Source organism: Natator depressus, chromosome 1, assembly GCF_965152275.1.
Source record: "Natator depressus isolate rNatDep1 chromosome 1, rNatDep2.hap1, whole genome shotgun sequence".
Lineage (NCBI taxonomy): Eukaryota > Metazoa > Chordata > Testudines > Cheloniidae > Natator > Natator depressus.
Window position 1 is genome coordinate 167,022,555 of NC_134234.1, and position 15,618 is coordinate 167,038,172.

At 40.3% G+C, this 15,618-nt stretch overlaps 1 protein-coding gene across 4 annotated transcripts in view; it reads left to right on the top strand.

Moving 5' to 3' along the window:
- Window positions 1-14,375, top strand: part of APP (amyloid beta precursor protein) — a 303,941-nt gene extending 289,566 nt beyond the window's left edge. For 2 of the 4 annotated variants that reach the window (XM_074971197.1, XM_074971202.1), the window contains 3 exons: window positions 1,166-1,266; window positions 5,911-6,057; window positions 13,270-14,375. In XM_074971197.1, coding sequence (XP_074827298.1) covers window positions 1,166-1,266; window positions 5,911-6,057; window positions 13,270-13,371 — 350 coding nt within the window. In that variant the 3' untranslated portion in view covers window positions 13,372-14,375. The remainder of the gene's footprint in view (window positions 1-1,165; window positions 1,267-5,910; window positions 6,058-13,269) is intronic. The other 2 variants (XM_074971220.1, XM_074971211.1) reach the window with 2 other exon arrangements.
- Window positions 14,376-15,618: the final 1,243 nt, after the last annotated feature.

A 15,618-nucleotide genomic window follows, 5' to 3' on the forward strand; every position in this document is an offset into this window, starting at 1 on the left:
AAGAGGACATTCAATGAAACTGAAAGGTGGCAAATTCACAACAGATGAAAATAAATACTTTTTCACTCAACGTTAGTGCAACTAATCAGACTGTGCAGCTAATTGCCACAGGATGTCACCAAGGCTAAGAATTTAGCAAGATTCAAAGAGGGATTATGCAGATAACAAGACTATCCAGAGTGGTTATAAAAGAAGAAATTTGGAAGAGATGTAAAACCTTCTTCAGGTTTAAAACAATCACTTAACTCTTAAGGATTAGGATTGAGACCAGGAGGGGGAGGGGCTCACTGGTTACTGGACTAGGTAACATGAGGCTGATCCGGTACGACAGTTCCTATGTTCTTACCATAGTAACCATGGAGAGGGGATAGTTTCTAATGAACAACACATGCCTAGACTAGACATGCCTTGGACTAGAATCCTTGTTTTGTGCCGCTAAATTCAGATCACTTGAGCTTTTTTTTTTTTAAACTCAGCTACAGAAATACCCAGAGGTTACAACAGTCAACATTTGAAATCAGGATAATTTTTAATGACTTGCACTACAGAAACAGAGTTCTGTAAACTTCATAGAAACATCATCATTTACTTTCAGAGTAAGTGTCCCAAATCAATTTTCCGAGCCCAAGTGTAAAGTTGTGCTGAAGTAGTGCTTTATATTGAAAGCTGGTTTCAGCCTCAACTATGGAAAGTCTACTGCCTCTCCATAATTTTTAAAACATACTTAAAATAAGATACAAACTTACAGAAAGCAAAGTAAGATGCAATTCACAGCAGTGGGAGTTAAATAGGAAAAGTTCAGCCTTAATATCAATATTCCTTAATGTCAAAGCATCTCAACTCTTCCATCCTGTGGGCCACTTCATGAGACCACTACCTTACATCCTCACTACTTGATTCTCAGTGTTTCTTACGGCAAATCTTTGGTGCATTCACCACCACAGCTGTAGTGGATTGAGAAACACTTACATAGAGGAGGAAGTTTACTGGCTCATTGTCAGTGGGAATACAAAATTGGATACACTTCATTGCTTCCCCAGCTCAGTTTTCACATTACATTACACTTCATTTATGTGAGTGACACCATTGCCTTTTGCTATCAACTTTTGCTAGCTAATTATTTAAGTGGTGGATTTAATAAATTATTTCATTGTGGTCAATGCAGGTTCTGGATTGACCAATGTTAAAACAGAAGAGATCTCTGAAGTAAAGATGGATGCAGAGTTCAGACATGATTCAGGATACGAAGTGCATCATCAAAAATTGGTGAGTGAACATCTAGAGCTTTAAATTTGTTTTGAATGACTGTGGCTAATAACATCCTTACCTACAAGGACATTATGGCCCACATTTTTTTAATTGCGTAGTTGGAAAAAATATCTACACATAATTTTCACACACACTGTCTGATTCTGCTGCCTCTTAGATGGGTATAAATTGGGAGTAATTCCATCGGAGTCAGTAAACTTACACCAGTGTAAGACTAGTATGAGAGGAAAACACACACCGTATTTGTGAATCAGTTACCAACCTGTATGGTCATTTATGCCTGTACCACGTATGCTCAATGCCCGTGATCCAAAAAAGTAAGAAAGAAAACATTGAACTGGGAACATCGTTAGACACGAGTAAAAATACTTCTGGAACCCCAGTGTTGTCCCAAGATATGAGAGATACAAGGTGGGTGAAGTAATAGCATTTACTAGACCAGCTTCTATTGGTGAGAGAGACAAGGTTTCAAGTGACACAGCTCTCTTCATCAGGGCTGGGAAAGGTGTCTAAGGCAGCGTTTCTCAACCTTTTTGATACCAGGAACTGGCTTGCTGCCTTCCTAAACAGTGTCAGGGAGATCTCAAGGACCGGTTGTTGAGAAACACTGCTCTAAGGGACCATTCACGGTGAAGGGGACCATTCACCTTGAATGGTTCCTTAAACTATGTTCTAACTACTTATGCTAAACTATCAGTTCAATCTTGTGTTTAGCTGCCACACTCTGGATATGTCTACACGGCAAGTAAAAACCCATGGCTGGCTCAGGCCAGCTGACTCCGCCTAAGGGGCTATTTAATTGCAGTGCAGACACTTCAGCTGGGAGTCATCTAGGCCAGCTAATAGGAAATGCCAAGGAAAGGGGTGTGGCCTAAGCTCTTCCTCAAAGGGAGTTGGGTGCCTCTCTCCAAAATGGAGTTCAGCAACTGTCTCCACTCCCAGGGTTGGTCACCTAAGCCATTTTTGCAAGAAATTGAGCAGCAGAGAGAGGCAGCAGCAGTGGCGGCGGCCCCCTTGTAACCTTTAGCCCCGTGGTTAGTGCACTCAGTCAACATATGGTAGACCTGGGTTCAGTTTTCAGGTCTCTTCCCTCTCTGGTGTATGCCCCTACCACTGGGCTGTGAGACAGTGTGGTGTGGGTGTCTCTCAAACTCTTCTATGGGAGTTGTTGCATGGTCTATAAATAATTAAATATTCATTGAGCAAAAGTAAGACTGACTGGCTCTCTAGCCCAGTGGTTAGGGCACTATGATGGTGTGCGACTCACCACTGCGGCACCTCCTGCTGCAGTCTTGGGAATTAGCTCTGCACCCTCTTCTGGTGGTGTCTCGCCCACTGTTACCTCTGTTCCGGGACCTATGTCACTTGCAGGACCACAGCATCCTCTGCAGTGACATTGCCTTCCAGATGTGCCACATTCTACGTTTCCCCGCTTCAAGAGGAACCTGCAATCTACTGTCCAGCCACTCCCTTCAGTGGCAAACTGCAGCCTCTTTGCTCTTGCATCGTGGCCTCAGGCTGCAGATCCCTGCAGTCTGCCAAGAGCTGCCTTTAGCTCCCTAAATCTCTGCCTGCAGCACTGCTCTGCCCAGGGTGCTTGCTGCCCTCCACCTACAGCCAGTTCTCCTCCCGTCTCAAGCTCCTGGGAGTGACTGATCCTGCTTTGTTCTGCAGCCCTTCTTATATGGGCTGGCCCGGCCCTGATTGCCTGCTCCTATAAGCAGATGCCCCATCACAGCCACACATCTGAGAGGTGGGAGACCCAAGTTCAAATCCCTTCTCCATATCAGGCAGAGAAAGTAATTGAATCTGGGTCTCTCACTTCACTTGTGAGTACCCTAACCACTGTTAGGTTATAAAGGGTCTGCCAGCTCCTCCCCTTCCCTGTCTCACTCACGTTCAAAGGAGAAGATTCTCCACTAGATTTAATTTGCAACTGTAGTTACTTATATCTTTATTTTGTTTGATATTTTTGTACAGTGAGCAATAAATTACACTGTGAGGTAGGCGGGAGAAAGACCCTGCCTTAACAGTGCATTGTGACTCTTATGAATACAAGGATATCCAAATGAGAGAACACGTCTACTAACAGGGACAGATCCAAAGCCTGTTCAGAAAGATTCCCCCTGACTCCAGGAATCAGGACCATTTTGAGCAGGACCATTAGGAGTAATGTAGTGGAAGATTCTCGCAGCAATGTTGCAAGACTACAAGCAAATAGTTAAATCTGTCTTCTTGCTTCCTCTTTTGCGAAGGAATAATACATGGTGGAATTTCATATCTTAGATTTCTAAAATCCTAATGATAAACTTGAAAGGTTTCTTTTTAAAATATATTCTTAAACCTAAGTAGTACTGAAAAATTAAAATTAATATGGGACTCAAATTTGCATTTGAACTAGGTAATGACTGTGTAAAAAGATACTCAGCTCTTTGATGCTAAGAATTGAGAATTCCCAGGGTGACAAACTAATCCAAAATGCATTAGCACTAATTTGGGAAATTCTGCCACACCTCACTCAGGAGGGTTAAATATTATGATGAAATAAGTCAGAGAAAGGTTATTGGGAAGAAGAAACCTGGCACTAGTGCATTTCAATGTACTTATTTTCATTTTATTGCCTCTGTGTCACACACAGTCAATTATAGTAACTCAAAAAGTGACAGTGCAGGTATCTGTGCAAGCAATTAGGAGCTGCAGCTCCTTCTACTGTGCTAGTGGAAAAGATAATGTATTGTATTTGGTAAAGAGAATATTGTATCTCTTTAAAAACACCTGATTTTAAATTGTGTTATCCTGTGTTATCTACGGATAGCCAGAACCATTACTCAGTATTAATTAGGAAGTCATCCTCTTCATATATCACATCAGTTTAGTTTTTATTGAAGGCACATACTGGGGTAGTATTCCCATATTGTTTCAAATGTACTGTGACTGTCTGAAAATACATGACAATAAATTTCTTATTACCATACACAGTGTTACCATCTTAGTCAGACTTCTTACTGGAAAGACACATTAATGTTGTTGTTCTAAATCAGTAAGCATTCCTAAGTATTATTTTCTCTTTCCCCTGACTGGAGTTATTTCTGAGTTCCGTGTCTGAGATTGTCACCTGATTAGGTGTAATTTGAAAGCAGTAGGTGTAGACATGCTTTTAGATTTCTTTTTTTCTCATCTGGAAGATTTTTAAAGAGAAAATCCCTTTGGAATATTTACTGAGATGCTTAGAATGCATATGTAAAACATAATGCAGGGCTGCAATTAATAATTGACCTGAAGTTGCAGTTATTTTTCTATTAATAGGTATTTGTGTTTTAGTGGAATCATATATTGTTTTTCATAACTGAAAATCCTTCAGACCTTCATCTTTTGCTAACCTGTATGAAGTAAACAGAAATTATCTAAATTTAAAATAAGTATATTTGCATGTTTTTGTGTACATGCATGTAAAATTGTCAGGAGACATTAACACTGTCAGCACAACAAATTATGCAAACTCTGTACATTTTATGTCTGTTGCATTGCATTTTTAACATTGCTTAAACATCTCTTGTTGACAACAATGGAACAGCATATTTAATTTGCATGTTTTAATGCCTTTACATGGAAGACTGTTTTCTTTAAAAAATGTGATACAGCTCTTTGATTCTTAGACAAGAATTTGAAAAGGAGGAAGAAGCAGGAAATCAGCTAAATATTATGCTCTTAACTTGCCCTGGTGGGTAAATGAAGATATAAGAAAGAGCAAATAATTTCTCCTCTATTTAATCCATATATATATATATATATATATATATATATATATATAGCTATTATATATGTAGCTTGTCTACAAGACCTTACTCTGATGATAAACAAGAATGTTCATCATTGAGAAGCAGACAGGCAGTAGTTATTTTAATTATATAAAAATAAATTAAAAATAACTATTTTCTCCTCACTCTGGAAAGGCTTGATTTGCCTTACTAGGCACCTTAAAATAGAATGTTTATTTTCCCATTTGCTAAACTTTCTCTTTGCTGCTAGACAAATCACCTTGCTTTCTTGAACTTTCTCCCCTTAACCCAGCTGGTTACATTGAGGCTTCATTGTTATCCTGTAGGTCTAAAGTAAGCCTTTATATCAGACAAACACACCATGCTTACCCAAACCAATCTTGACTATATGTAAATTCATGAAACATTTAATCTTTTAGCATCTCAAAGGTAGAGAAAAATGTACATTCTTCCAATATTTTCCCTCAATCCTCACCAATCACCCTGGGGTTTGTGTAGCCATCCCCTAAACTAGCCTGAGCAGCAATTACAAGTCATATTTCAAGTGCCTCTAAAACTGATGGGCAGTGCTGGCTTAACAGCCATGGAGAGAAGTCCTCCATGGATCCACAGAACTGGTACACCACGGGCAGTAGCCATTAAAACTTGCCACACTGCCCGTGTACCTTTTCTATGACAGGGAGAGCTTAGTGCTTCAGTGACCTGGTTGCTGCACTGCTGAAGAGATTGGAACATTGGGGTCATGAAATAACATTTCTGCAAAGTCCACTTAGACTTTTTGTAAATTGCATAGAAGACTGTACAACTTAGCTAAATAGCAGAGGGGATTTCATTACTTATCTGCTTTATTTTTGTTTCCTAGGTATTCTTTGCTGAAGATGTGGGTTCAAACAAAGGTGCCATCATTGGACTAATGGTGGGAGGTGTCGTCATAGCAACAGTCATTGTCATTACCTTGGTGATGCTGAAGAAAAAACAGTACACATCCATCCATCATGGTGTAGTGGAGGTGGGTAAAGGTTACCGAGCAAAGCTGCGCTTACGTGAATGGAGATGGCAGCAGTGTGCTGTGAACAACCATGTAAATCCATGGGTTTACAAATGGGCTAAGAAAATGAGCTCCTTGATTAACCAGTGATTGAAAGTAGTGTGGCTGTCTTGTTAAACTAATAGTATTATTCAGCAGGATGGAACTGAATGATCTGAACAAGTAAATATAAGCACAGCAATCCATAGGGTATGCCCCATCTAATTAAATCTCAAACTGCAAAAATCTGTCCAGGAATTATCCATGACCTATGACCTTTAACATGGACATTAATTTCCCTTTAGAATTTAACACTAGCTGCAAAGAGAATATTGTATGGGTTCAAAAATCTGAGTTATTACTATTGTCATTGGGAATTCACATGTAAGGACTTTTTTAAATTGGTTTCTAAAAGGTTAACTAAACAGTTAGCTAGGATTTGTGGATTTTACTGTGGTACAGTAGCAAATGCAGATTTGCCCTACACAATGCTGTATTACTTTTTGTTCTACCAACAGGACTAATTCTTTCCAGCCAACAGCCTTTGATTTACAGCTAATATGAAACTTACAGATTTGAAAACCACATATAAAACTTGCAAGATCTTTTCTCAGAATGAAAACTGCTTCATATCCCAAAGTGTCCAGTAAATCCATCACATACTCACAATACATTTAAAGTAGTACTGCTGCTACCACCTGCTGTGATTTAATAGAACTTCACTATAAATAAAAAACATAATGAACTTCAAAAAAAAAAAAAATCTCCTCCTTTGGTACTGATACCCAGAACATTCACTGTAGATATCTATTCATTTTGCATCAGTGCATCATATCAGGCAATCCTCAAGAGATTCAGATCTTTTCTTTCCAGAAACCGCCAGCTAAACATTTTCAGTTTTAAATTAAATTAAACTAAATTTTGCTACTTTCTTTAGGTGCATTTGTCTCAGCAGCAATTGAATTCATATGAGTGACACTTCAGGCCCTACAGGATACATAGGAGGGATGATTCTTAAACACACACAGGTCATTATTCAGTGCAGAAGAGATTTAAAATTTTGGGGACTCTGTTTTATTTTTGTGACATATTTATTTAGTATTCTTATAGCCCAGACAAAATTAAACAGATGACCATTGCGACTGACTGGTCCTGTGCCGTAGGAACTCTTAAGCTTTTAATTTAAAAAAAAAAAATGTAGGTTTGGATAAAAATGGAGAGGATAATCTTAGATCTGTGTGAATTTTATGTAACAAAAATCAAATCAGACATTTTAACCTAACTCTTGTAAATACAGTAGCAGCTTACGTACAACTGAGCAGAGTATTTCAATGGCAGTGTAACTGACTGGTGAGTAAATAATAATAGCTAGCGTCTACAGAGGACTTTTGAATCTATCATGAATACCTAATCAATTGGCAGTACAGAAATTAAGGCACTACTGTCTAGTGGTTTGTTTGGGAATGGGCTCCAGGATTCTTGATTGTGTCCGTGGTTTGTGGCCTTAGTCAAATCACTTAACCTCTCTGCCTTAGTTTCTCACCTGCAAAATTGGGATAATACTTATCTATTTCCCAGGGATGCTGAGGATTAATTAGTAAATGTTTTTACAGCACTTTGAAAAATGTAAAACTCTGTAGGCAGTAAATTCTTCTTAACAAAATGTCTTTGAAGTAAGGATATTCCAGTCCAAAGAGGATTAATTTATCTGGCAAAGTTGTGCACTAAAGACATAACATTTAAAATATAAATAGCTTTGCATCTGGTCTACATTAGATGTATTTTGACAAACTAATTTTGGATCCCATCTGTTTACCTTGTGTCGGAAACTACTATGACAATTTAAATTTATGTGAATAGGTGTAAGTTTACAAAACAGTTTCCATTACAACATGCTCCTAGCTTTCTGAAAATTCTCTACTGGGGATAAAATTCTTAATATTTGTTCTCGAGTGTGATTTTGGGGGGGGGGGAAATACTATGGCCATTTGAAAGGTGTTGCAATATTTTTTTAAACAGATTTTTAAAACTGGCTCAATTTTGATGGTTAAAATTTTCCATGTGAATTGTCCTCGTTGAGAGGAGGACAACCACAAACAATTCTGGGGGGGGACAAATTGTTAACTGATACAAATGATTGCAAACATAAACAGTTAAAAATGGGGTACAGACATTGTGCATCATCGCCTTAAAATAAAATCCCAAACATCTTTGCTTACGATATACTTGAGGGCTCTAGGAAATATTGCCTGCTATTCCAGCTCTAAAGTTAGAGTAAATACGCCTTGAGAACCAGCTCCTGAAGTCACATGAGGATTAGCTGCATAGAAAATCTGTACGTGAGAGCAAAAGGGGCTGTACAGACAAAAGAAAAGGCTATTTACATAAAGGAGAAAAATGGTAGTGAAATACTGCCCAGACTTATACTTAGAAGTATTCTCTCTCAGAAAAGAGAAGCGCTGTCATTGTTATGCTCTCTAGAGCTTCAGCATGTCCATACCTGGAATATTGCGTTCAGCTCTGAGTGACTCAGATTGGATAATATGGAAACTGCTAAGAGAAGAACAAAAAAATGGTTATGGTTGATGGGGTTGACTGACAAGAAAAGCATAAGAGTTAAATGTGTATAGATTGGCAGAGCAGAAACTAAGCTGAGACATAAATCTACATATACCTGAAATGTGTAACTATCGAGAAGGGAGGAAAAAATATTTAGCATCATAAAATAGGTAAAGAAAGCAGCAGAGAAGGGAAATGGAGGCTGCAAAGTGGGGTTGGCAGTGAGATCAGAGAGTCTGGGGTATAATCACCCCCAGAGAAGCAGAAGAATTCTTATCACTTGACACTTCTAAAACAAAACTGGGGGGAAAATTACAAGAAAATGTACAGTAGTGAAAATTGACTAGGAGCGAAACTAGATGTCCTAATAAGTCTTTGCTATCTATAGATTCCATGGTTTGGTGACGATAGGGAATATGTTATAAATTAGCTTATCAAATGTAGGTTTTGCCTTAATATGGAATGTTCTATTCAACTTTGCCATGTTTTCATAGACACACACATTGCTGTTGCCCTTACAATACAATTGTTTATAATGCTCCTGCTTATCTCTTCAGTTTCTTATCCGTTCTTTAGTCTCATCTGTTTCTCCATCTGATTAAATAAATAAAAAGAAGAACAGAGAGTAATCGCCTCATCCTGTCTCACATCTCGGGTAGATTGTACTGTGTGCTCCTCCTCCCCTCTGATTCTGAGCAAAGGAATCACACTGGGAGCTCAAAGCTAAAAGAACAGATGGAGTTCAGTACAGTATCGTCTAAAGCTTCAATAAGGAAGAGTACAGCACAGCCATGGCCCAGTCCTGTAGCCCAGATTCTCTTCGCCCAGGGCCAGCCTAATGGCAAGGCCAATGGGACTAGCCATTTAGCACCAAGTATCAGAGGGGTAGCGGTGTTAGTCTGTAGCCACAAAAACAACGAGGAGTCCAGTGGCACCTTAAAGACAAACCGATTTATTTGGGCATAAGCTTTTGTGGGTAAAATACCCACTTGAACTTTACCTTTACAGGTAAAAGGATAATTACAGGTACTGTTATTAATTACTTGTATTACATTACTGTGTAGGGCTCCAGTCATGGCCTAGGACTGCCACTGCGCTAAGCACTGTATAAGCGCAGAACAAAAAGATGGCCTCTGCCCCGAAGATCTTACATTTTAGCCTGATTGGCTCTACTGGGCAGTACTAAAATATGCATATTTCATCATTATAATTAAAAATGTTGTTGTACAGAATCCTGATGGTGGAACATAGTCCTGGCCAGGTATTAAATCACTGAATTGTGTTAGATGCAACATAGCCATGTATAGGGCAAGTGGTAACCTGTGAAGAGAGGGTACTTTAACAGCAGGAGCCAGCCAACTAGTCTGGAGATAATTGCTGAGACTCTCTTGTGGGCAGAGCCTGCAGCACTGTCACTATCTCCCTCCAAGCCCCACTAATGCCAGGGCTGCTATCACTGTGGGAAATAGTAATGAGGACTCTCCAGGAGAGGTAGGATAGAAAGGAAAACACTGGCAGGCACAGAGAGTGTCATTAAAATGTAAGGGCAGGATTGTACGCTAGCTGCTGAGCAAGTCATTGTACCAGAAGTCTCTTGGGGATTTGAGGGCAGAGGTTGAAGAGGAGACAGGATGTGAAATTCCCAAGGGCTCCCCTGCCCTTGATAAATTGGAACAATTGTTGACAGCTAAGCTGAGCACTCATCCGCTGCTTGCACCAGCTGAAAGAAACAGTAATATTCTGGCACTATAAAAATGTTTTTTTCTTTGGAAAATGAAAGGTTTGTTCCTACTCCCAAAAGCTAGGGGAATGTAAAAGAGCAAGCCTCCTCTCTAGCCAGCAGTTGGTTTGTACAAAGCCACGTGCTGTGTCAGCTTGACGCAAGACACACACTTTTCAGGTTTGTCCCAGGACAGTTTGTGTATATTTTTACATCTAACAACATTGCTCATTGCAGGCTCAGCTTTAAAAAGCCTAGCACCCTTTAATGACAGTATTTTAACAAGAGAAGGGTCCAGTTACATCCCAGAATAGGGACCATAGGAAGTGCCAAGTCAGACCAGACCAGTGATCCATCCCATTTAATATCCTGTTTCCAATAATGGCCACGAGAGAGGGCAAGAAACCCTGCTATAGCCAATTATGGAACGACCTGCCTGTGGCAGCAGGGTCTGACCCTTAAAGTTAGTGATCTTGCTTGACAGAGAAGGGAAAGGATTATTCTCACACATACAGATTTTTTTTAAAGGTGATTTACAGTCTGTTGAAATTGGAACAAAGGTGGGGGAGAAGATTTTTAGAATGGATGCTAAAATAGGGCTGATTTTGATGCAGCAAGTCACCTGATGTATTTTTACATGTGACACTTTTCTTTTTTAGTCAGTGGGATAACATGAGGTAGGAAATGGTTCTGATGGGAAGATACTGTGAGACGCAAGGGGCTAATCTAAGTCACAGCCCATGCAGAGAAGGCCATAGAATAGGTAGATTAGCTTGCATTTTCCCTGAGTGTGGAACAACATATCCCTTATTTTCCTCTGAGGCTTTAGGTAACATAACTTTTAAAGGGGGACAGTCTTGTCCTTCCCACGCTAAAATATTTCCAGTGTTGGAGATCATATTTCAAGAAAATCAGGCATCAGGTTTGTTTAGTCTGGAGAAGAGAAACTGGGGGAGGCATAATTTTTAAGTACATAAAAGATTGTTGCAAGGAGGACGGAGAAAAATTGTTTTCTTTAACTTCTGAGGATAGGACAAGAAGCAATGGACTTAAATTGCAGCAAGGGAGGTTTAGTTTGGACATTAGGAAAAACTTCCTAACTGTCAGGGTGGTTATGCACTGGAATAAATTGCCTAGGGAGGTTGTAGAATCTCTATCATTGGAGATTTTAAGAGCAGGTTAGACACACACCTGTCAGGGATGGTATAATACTTAGTCCTGTCATGAGTGCAAGGGACTGGACCAGATTACCTCTCAAGGTCTCTTCCAGACCTACAATTCTATAAGCACTTCTCCTTTACTTATTCATCAAAAGGTTAGACTAAACTAGCCTGCTACATAAGATTTCTTGAGAGAATACATTTTTCATTATCCAAAAGGTTATTTTATGCTAAAAATAAAAGGTTATTTTTGCTAAAGGTCATTACATACAGAAATTCACATTAAAATTTTCATAGCTAATATTTTAGAGTAATTTAGAATACTCTGCCCTTCCTGCTTTTAAGTCTTCGGACAAAGTAGTTTTTTTTTTTTTAAAGGAAGATGGCAAACACTAGAGGTAAAGGATAGCAAATAGAATAGCTATGGGGGGCGGGTCCCCCTTAGCTCTGTTTTAATAGGTAATTAGGAAGATAGGCAGGCGATGGTAGGTTTTGAATACACAACAGTTATGTGTTCACACATTAACATTTTTTAACATTTAGAGACTGGTCTCACCACCTCTAATGTAGTATAGTTTCACATTATTGTAATGTTCAGTGAAGGAAACTAATATATGGAGCAGCGGTTACTCAGAAATGAAGTTTCAACCACTGAGCTGTCATTGTTCCTATCTGCTAAGAAATTAAGTCACTTTTAGTTAAGTAGAAAATATTTAGCTAGGTCAGAAACAAAGCGCTGATATTGGGGACCAAATTCAACCCTGGAGTAAGAGGACGTGTTCCCCATTAAATGCTATGGGATTGTTGATTGTGGGCCCTCATCAGTATCCTTAATTTTTACTAGCAAATTTGAAAGGTCCCAATTGGCAACTATGGACAGTGTCTAATAGGGTCTAGCACAAGCCACCTCCTACTGTTCTGCCAAGGTGGTTTGTATTATTGAGATTCTAGTTACACGCCCTCTGTGCCAGGTTCTCTGCAAGCACAGGAAGAGTGACCTAAGCATTTGCGACCTGGAAGACAGCCAGTAGATGAAGGAGGTAGGAAAACAGGATGCAAACTGTCTCCCTTTTCCCCATTTTTGTCTGTCAGGTTGCAAATTCTTTGAAGCAGGGACAAGCAGTAGTGGTAAGCACACTGCAGAAAGAAGCTGGTCTCTCTCTCAAGCAGACGTAACCACTTCTGATGACTAGTTCTTGTCCTGCAGCTTACAGCAGCAGAGAGGCAAGCCATTGCTGTCTAGGGCAAGAGGGAGGTTCCTTCAGGCCAAGGCAGTAGGAGCAGGGCTGAGCTTACCTGCCTGTAAGTTACTCTTCAGAGAAGCTTCTAGTTAATAATTCCCAGGTGCTACTCCGGGTGTTGAGCCATAAGGCCCTTCATGGTTTGGGTCCTGGATATCTTTGAGAGGAGAGTCAGCCTCTTTCTTTAAGCTGGTTGTTGAGCGCTAATAGACCTTAGTGTGGTGGTGCCTGTTCACTGGAGAACCATCCCATCTAGAATTTGGTCCATCAGGGCCAGAGTCTGTTGACTAGGGCAAGCTCCAAGACTTACCTCCCTACTTAGGCTTTTCCTGTGAGGGTAGGGTTGAGGAGTGAGCCCTTTGCTTGCTTTTCTTTCTTATGGGGTTGGAGCTTTCATATATGTGTTCAAATGCACTGATAAGAGCTCAGAATATAAAAGGGAGGAATAAGTAAACTTGAGCCATTGTGTGGATCAGAGGAAACCTGACCATGGCCCGTTTTCTCCCCACTCTAGGTGGATGCTGCAGTGACACCAGAGGAACGCCACCTTTCCAAGATGCAACAAAATGGCTATGAAAATCCAACCTACAAGTTCTTTGAACAGATGCAGAACTAGAACACCACAACAGCCTCATGAGTTGGACAGCAAAATGATTGCTTCACTGCCCATCGGTGTTCGATTCTAGAATAACGTGGAAAGAAACAAAAACACTCTGTTTTATTATTTACTCATTATCGCCTTTTGACAGCTGTGCTGTAACACAAGTAGATGCCTGAACTTGAAATAATAAAAATCAGTAATGTATTTTCTCTCTTTACATTTCAGTCTTTACACTACATTATTAATGAATGTTTTTTGTGTACTGTAAAGAGTTTAGCTGTATTTAACTAGTGCATGGATAGATTCTCTTTCCCAATTATTTATCATGTGGCCCCTTAGCCAACTGTATATTATTCTTGTGATTTGTGGCAAAAATTAAGTCCTTCTTGAAATATGCTTTAAAGAATTGATGGGGGATGCTTCCTGTGTCTTAGCTGCTTCTCTTTGCTGAGATTTTTTTTTTCTGATCAGTAGGCATTTTAAAGTAAAACTGCTTTTTTTAAAGTATTCCAGATGAGTTATTTTCTTCTGCAGTTGCATTTTATTGTACAGATGGTTGCTTCTGCTGTATTAGTGATGTAGGAATCATGGGAATACACATTTGTTTCTTTGTGCCTGTTTTATGTGCACACCTTAGGCATTGGAAGGTAAACTTATTTTCTTTTCCATGTACCTTTTTGATCTTTTAATAAAAATTAAAAAGAATCCCTATTAATTGTGAGCACTTTCATAGGGGAAAAAGTGCCTGCTGGTTGAAAATTAATGGGGATCCTACAAATGTTTCTGCAGGATGATTGTACAGAATCATTGCTTATGAATTGATAGCTTTCTACACTGTGTTACATAAATAAATTAAGAAAAAAACCTTTGGACAAGAGTTTTCTTTGGAGGCAGAAACAGCAATCATCAAACATTCATAGAGCTGGAGGGAAGGGGTGTTTTCCTGCAAGTGGATATGGACCAGAACATCCACAGTTTGAATATAGAGGAACAAAATGGCAGTGTGGGGAGGGGGCGTGGCCTTTGGCACCCCTTCCCCTCTAATATGTCATTTTTTTCACTTTGTATGATAGCGTTCTAATGTAAATAAATACATTCCTGGAGGAGTTCCATTGTAGTGGTGTGATTATGTAATTACCAACCTCCCTTCCCCCCCCCCCCCCAATAGCTTGTCTAAACATGTGCAGATTGATGTATGCAAAGTCAACACCCACGAGACAGGAATGATTGACTGGAAGGTTGTTCTCGCATTACTACTGCTCCTCCACTGGTCATGCTGTGCCAGTTGCATTCTCATGGTGTCCCATTTAAATCAATGTAATGTTGAGCTGTATGCAATCCGTTAGCAGTCCTGAAATCTGCAACAAAGCATAACTGCTACGCAGCTCTTCTTTTTCCACAACACCAATGTGTGGTTTGCAAAGGCTAAAGACAAAATTGCTTTCCCTGGACCTGCCTGAAGAGAATGAATCGCATGATAATGACAAGGTAATACACAGCTGTTGTACCTCTCTCTCTCTTGGTGATCCATGAAGCAGGGTAAGATTGGTGTTCATCCGCCTATCTCACCTACAGTGCCGGAGCTGGTAGGCATGCTCAGAAGCTGGCTACTGGATCAGGTCCCCTTCAGAATCTGTCCAGAGGTGGTGCTGCTGCTGCTGTGGCCCACCTTACGTTTTAGCCCAGTGGTTAGAGTACACCCCGGCACATGGGAGACCTAGGTTCAATCCACCTCTCTCCTGATAGAGTGGGGAGATTCTTGTTCAAAGCATAAGGAGAGTGTTCTTGCCACTGACGTGAGGTCCCTCAGTTTCTCTCCTGTGAAAGCCGTTCCACTGTGGATAAATACTTAAACAGGAGAGACCGAAGGATCCTATAGCCCAGTGGTTAGAGCACCCTTCTGCAACATGAGACCCAAGTTCACATCCTTTCTCCACATCAGGCAGAGGAGGGGAGTTACACCAGGGGCCCCCATCTCAGGTGAGTGTGCAGACAGCTGCCCTGAGAGTTACAAGAGGGGCCCTTTCTCCTCCAGCCAGGTTTTGAATGGGGCCAGGGCCAGAGCCAGCAGACATACTCTGAACTCAGGCACCGCAGGCAGGGGAATGTCTATCTTCCCCTCTTTTGAGGATCACATCAGGGTGTAGGCTGAAGACAGGCATCCAAAAACCCAGAGTGAGGCAGAAACGCACATGCCACGGGCACTTTTTACAGTGCAAATGTAGGTATTTTAGCCAGTAGTCAAACGCGGGTGTTGTGGTT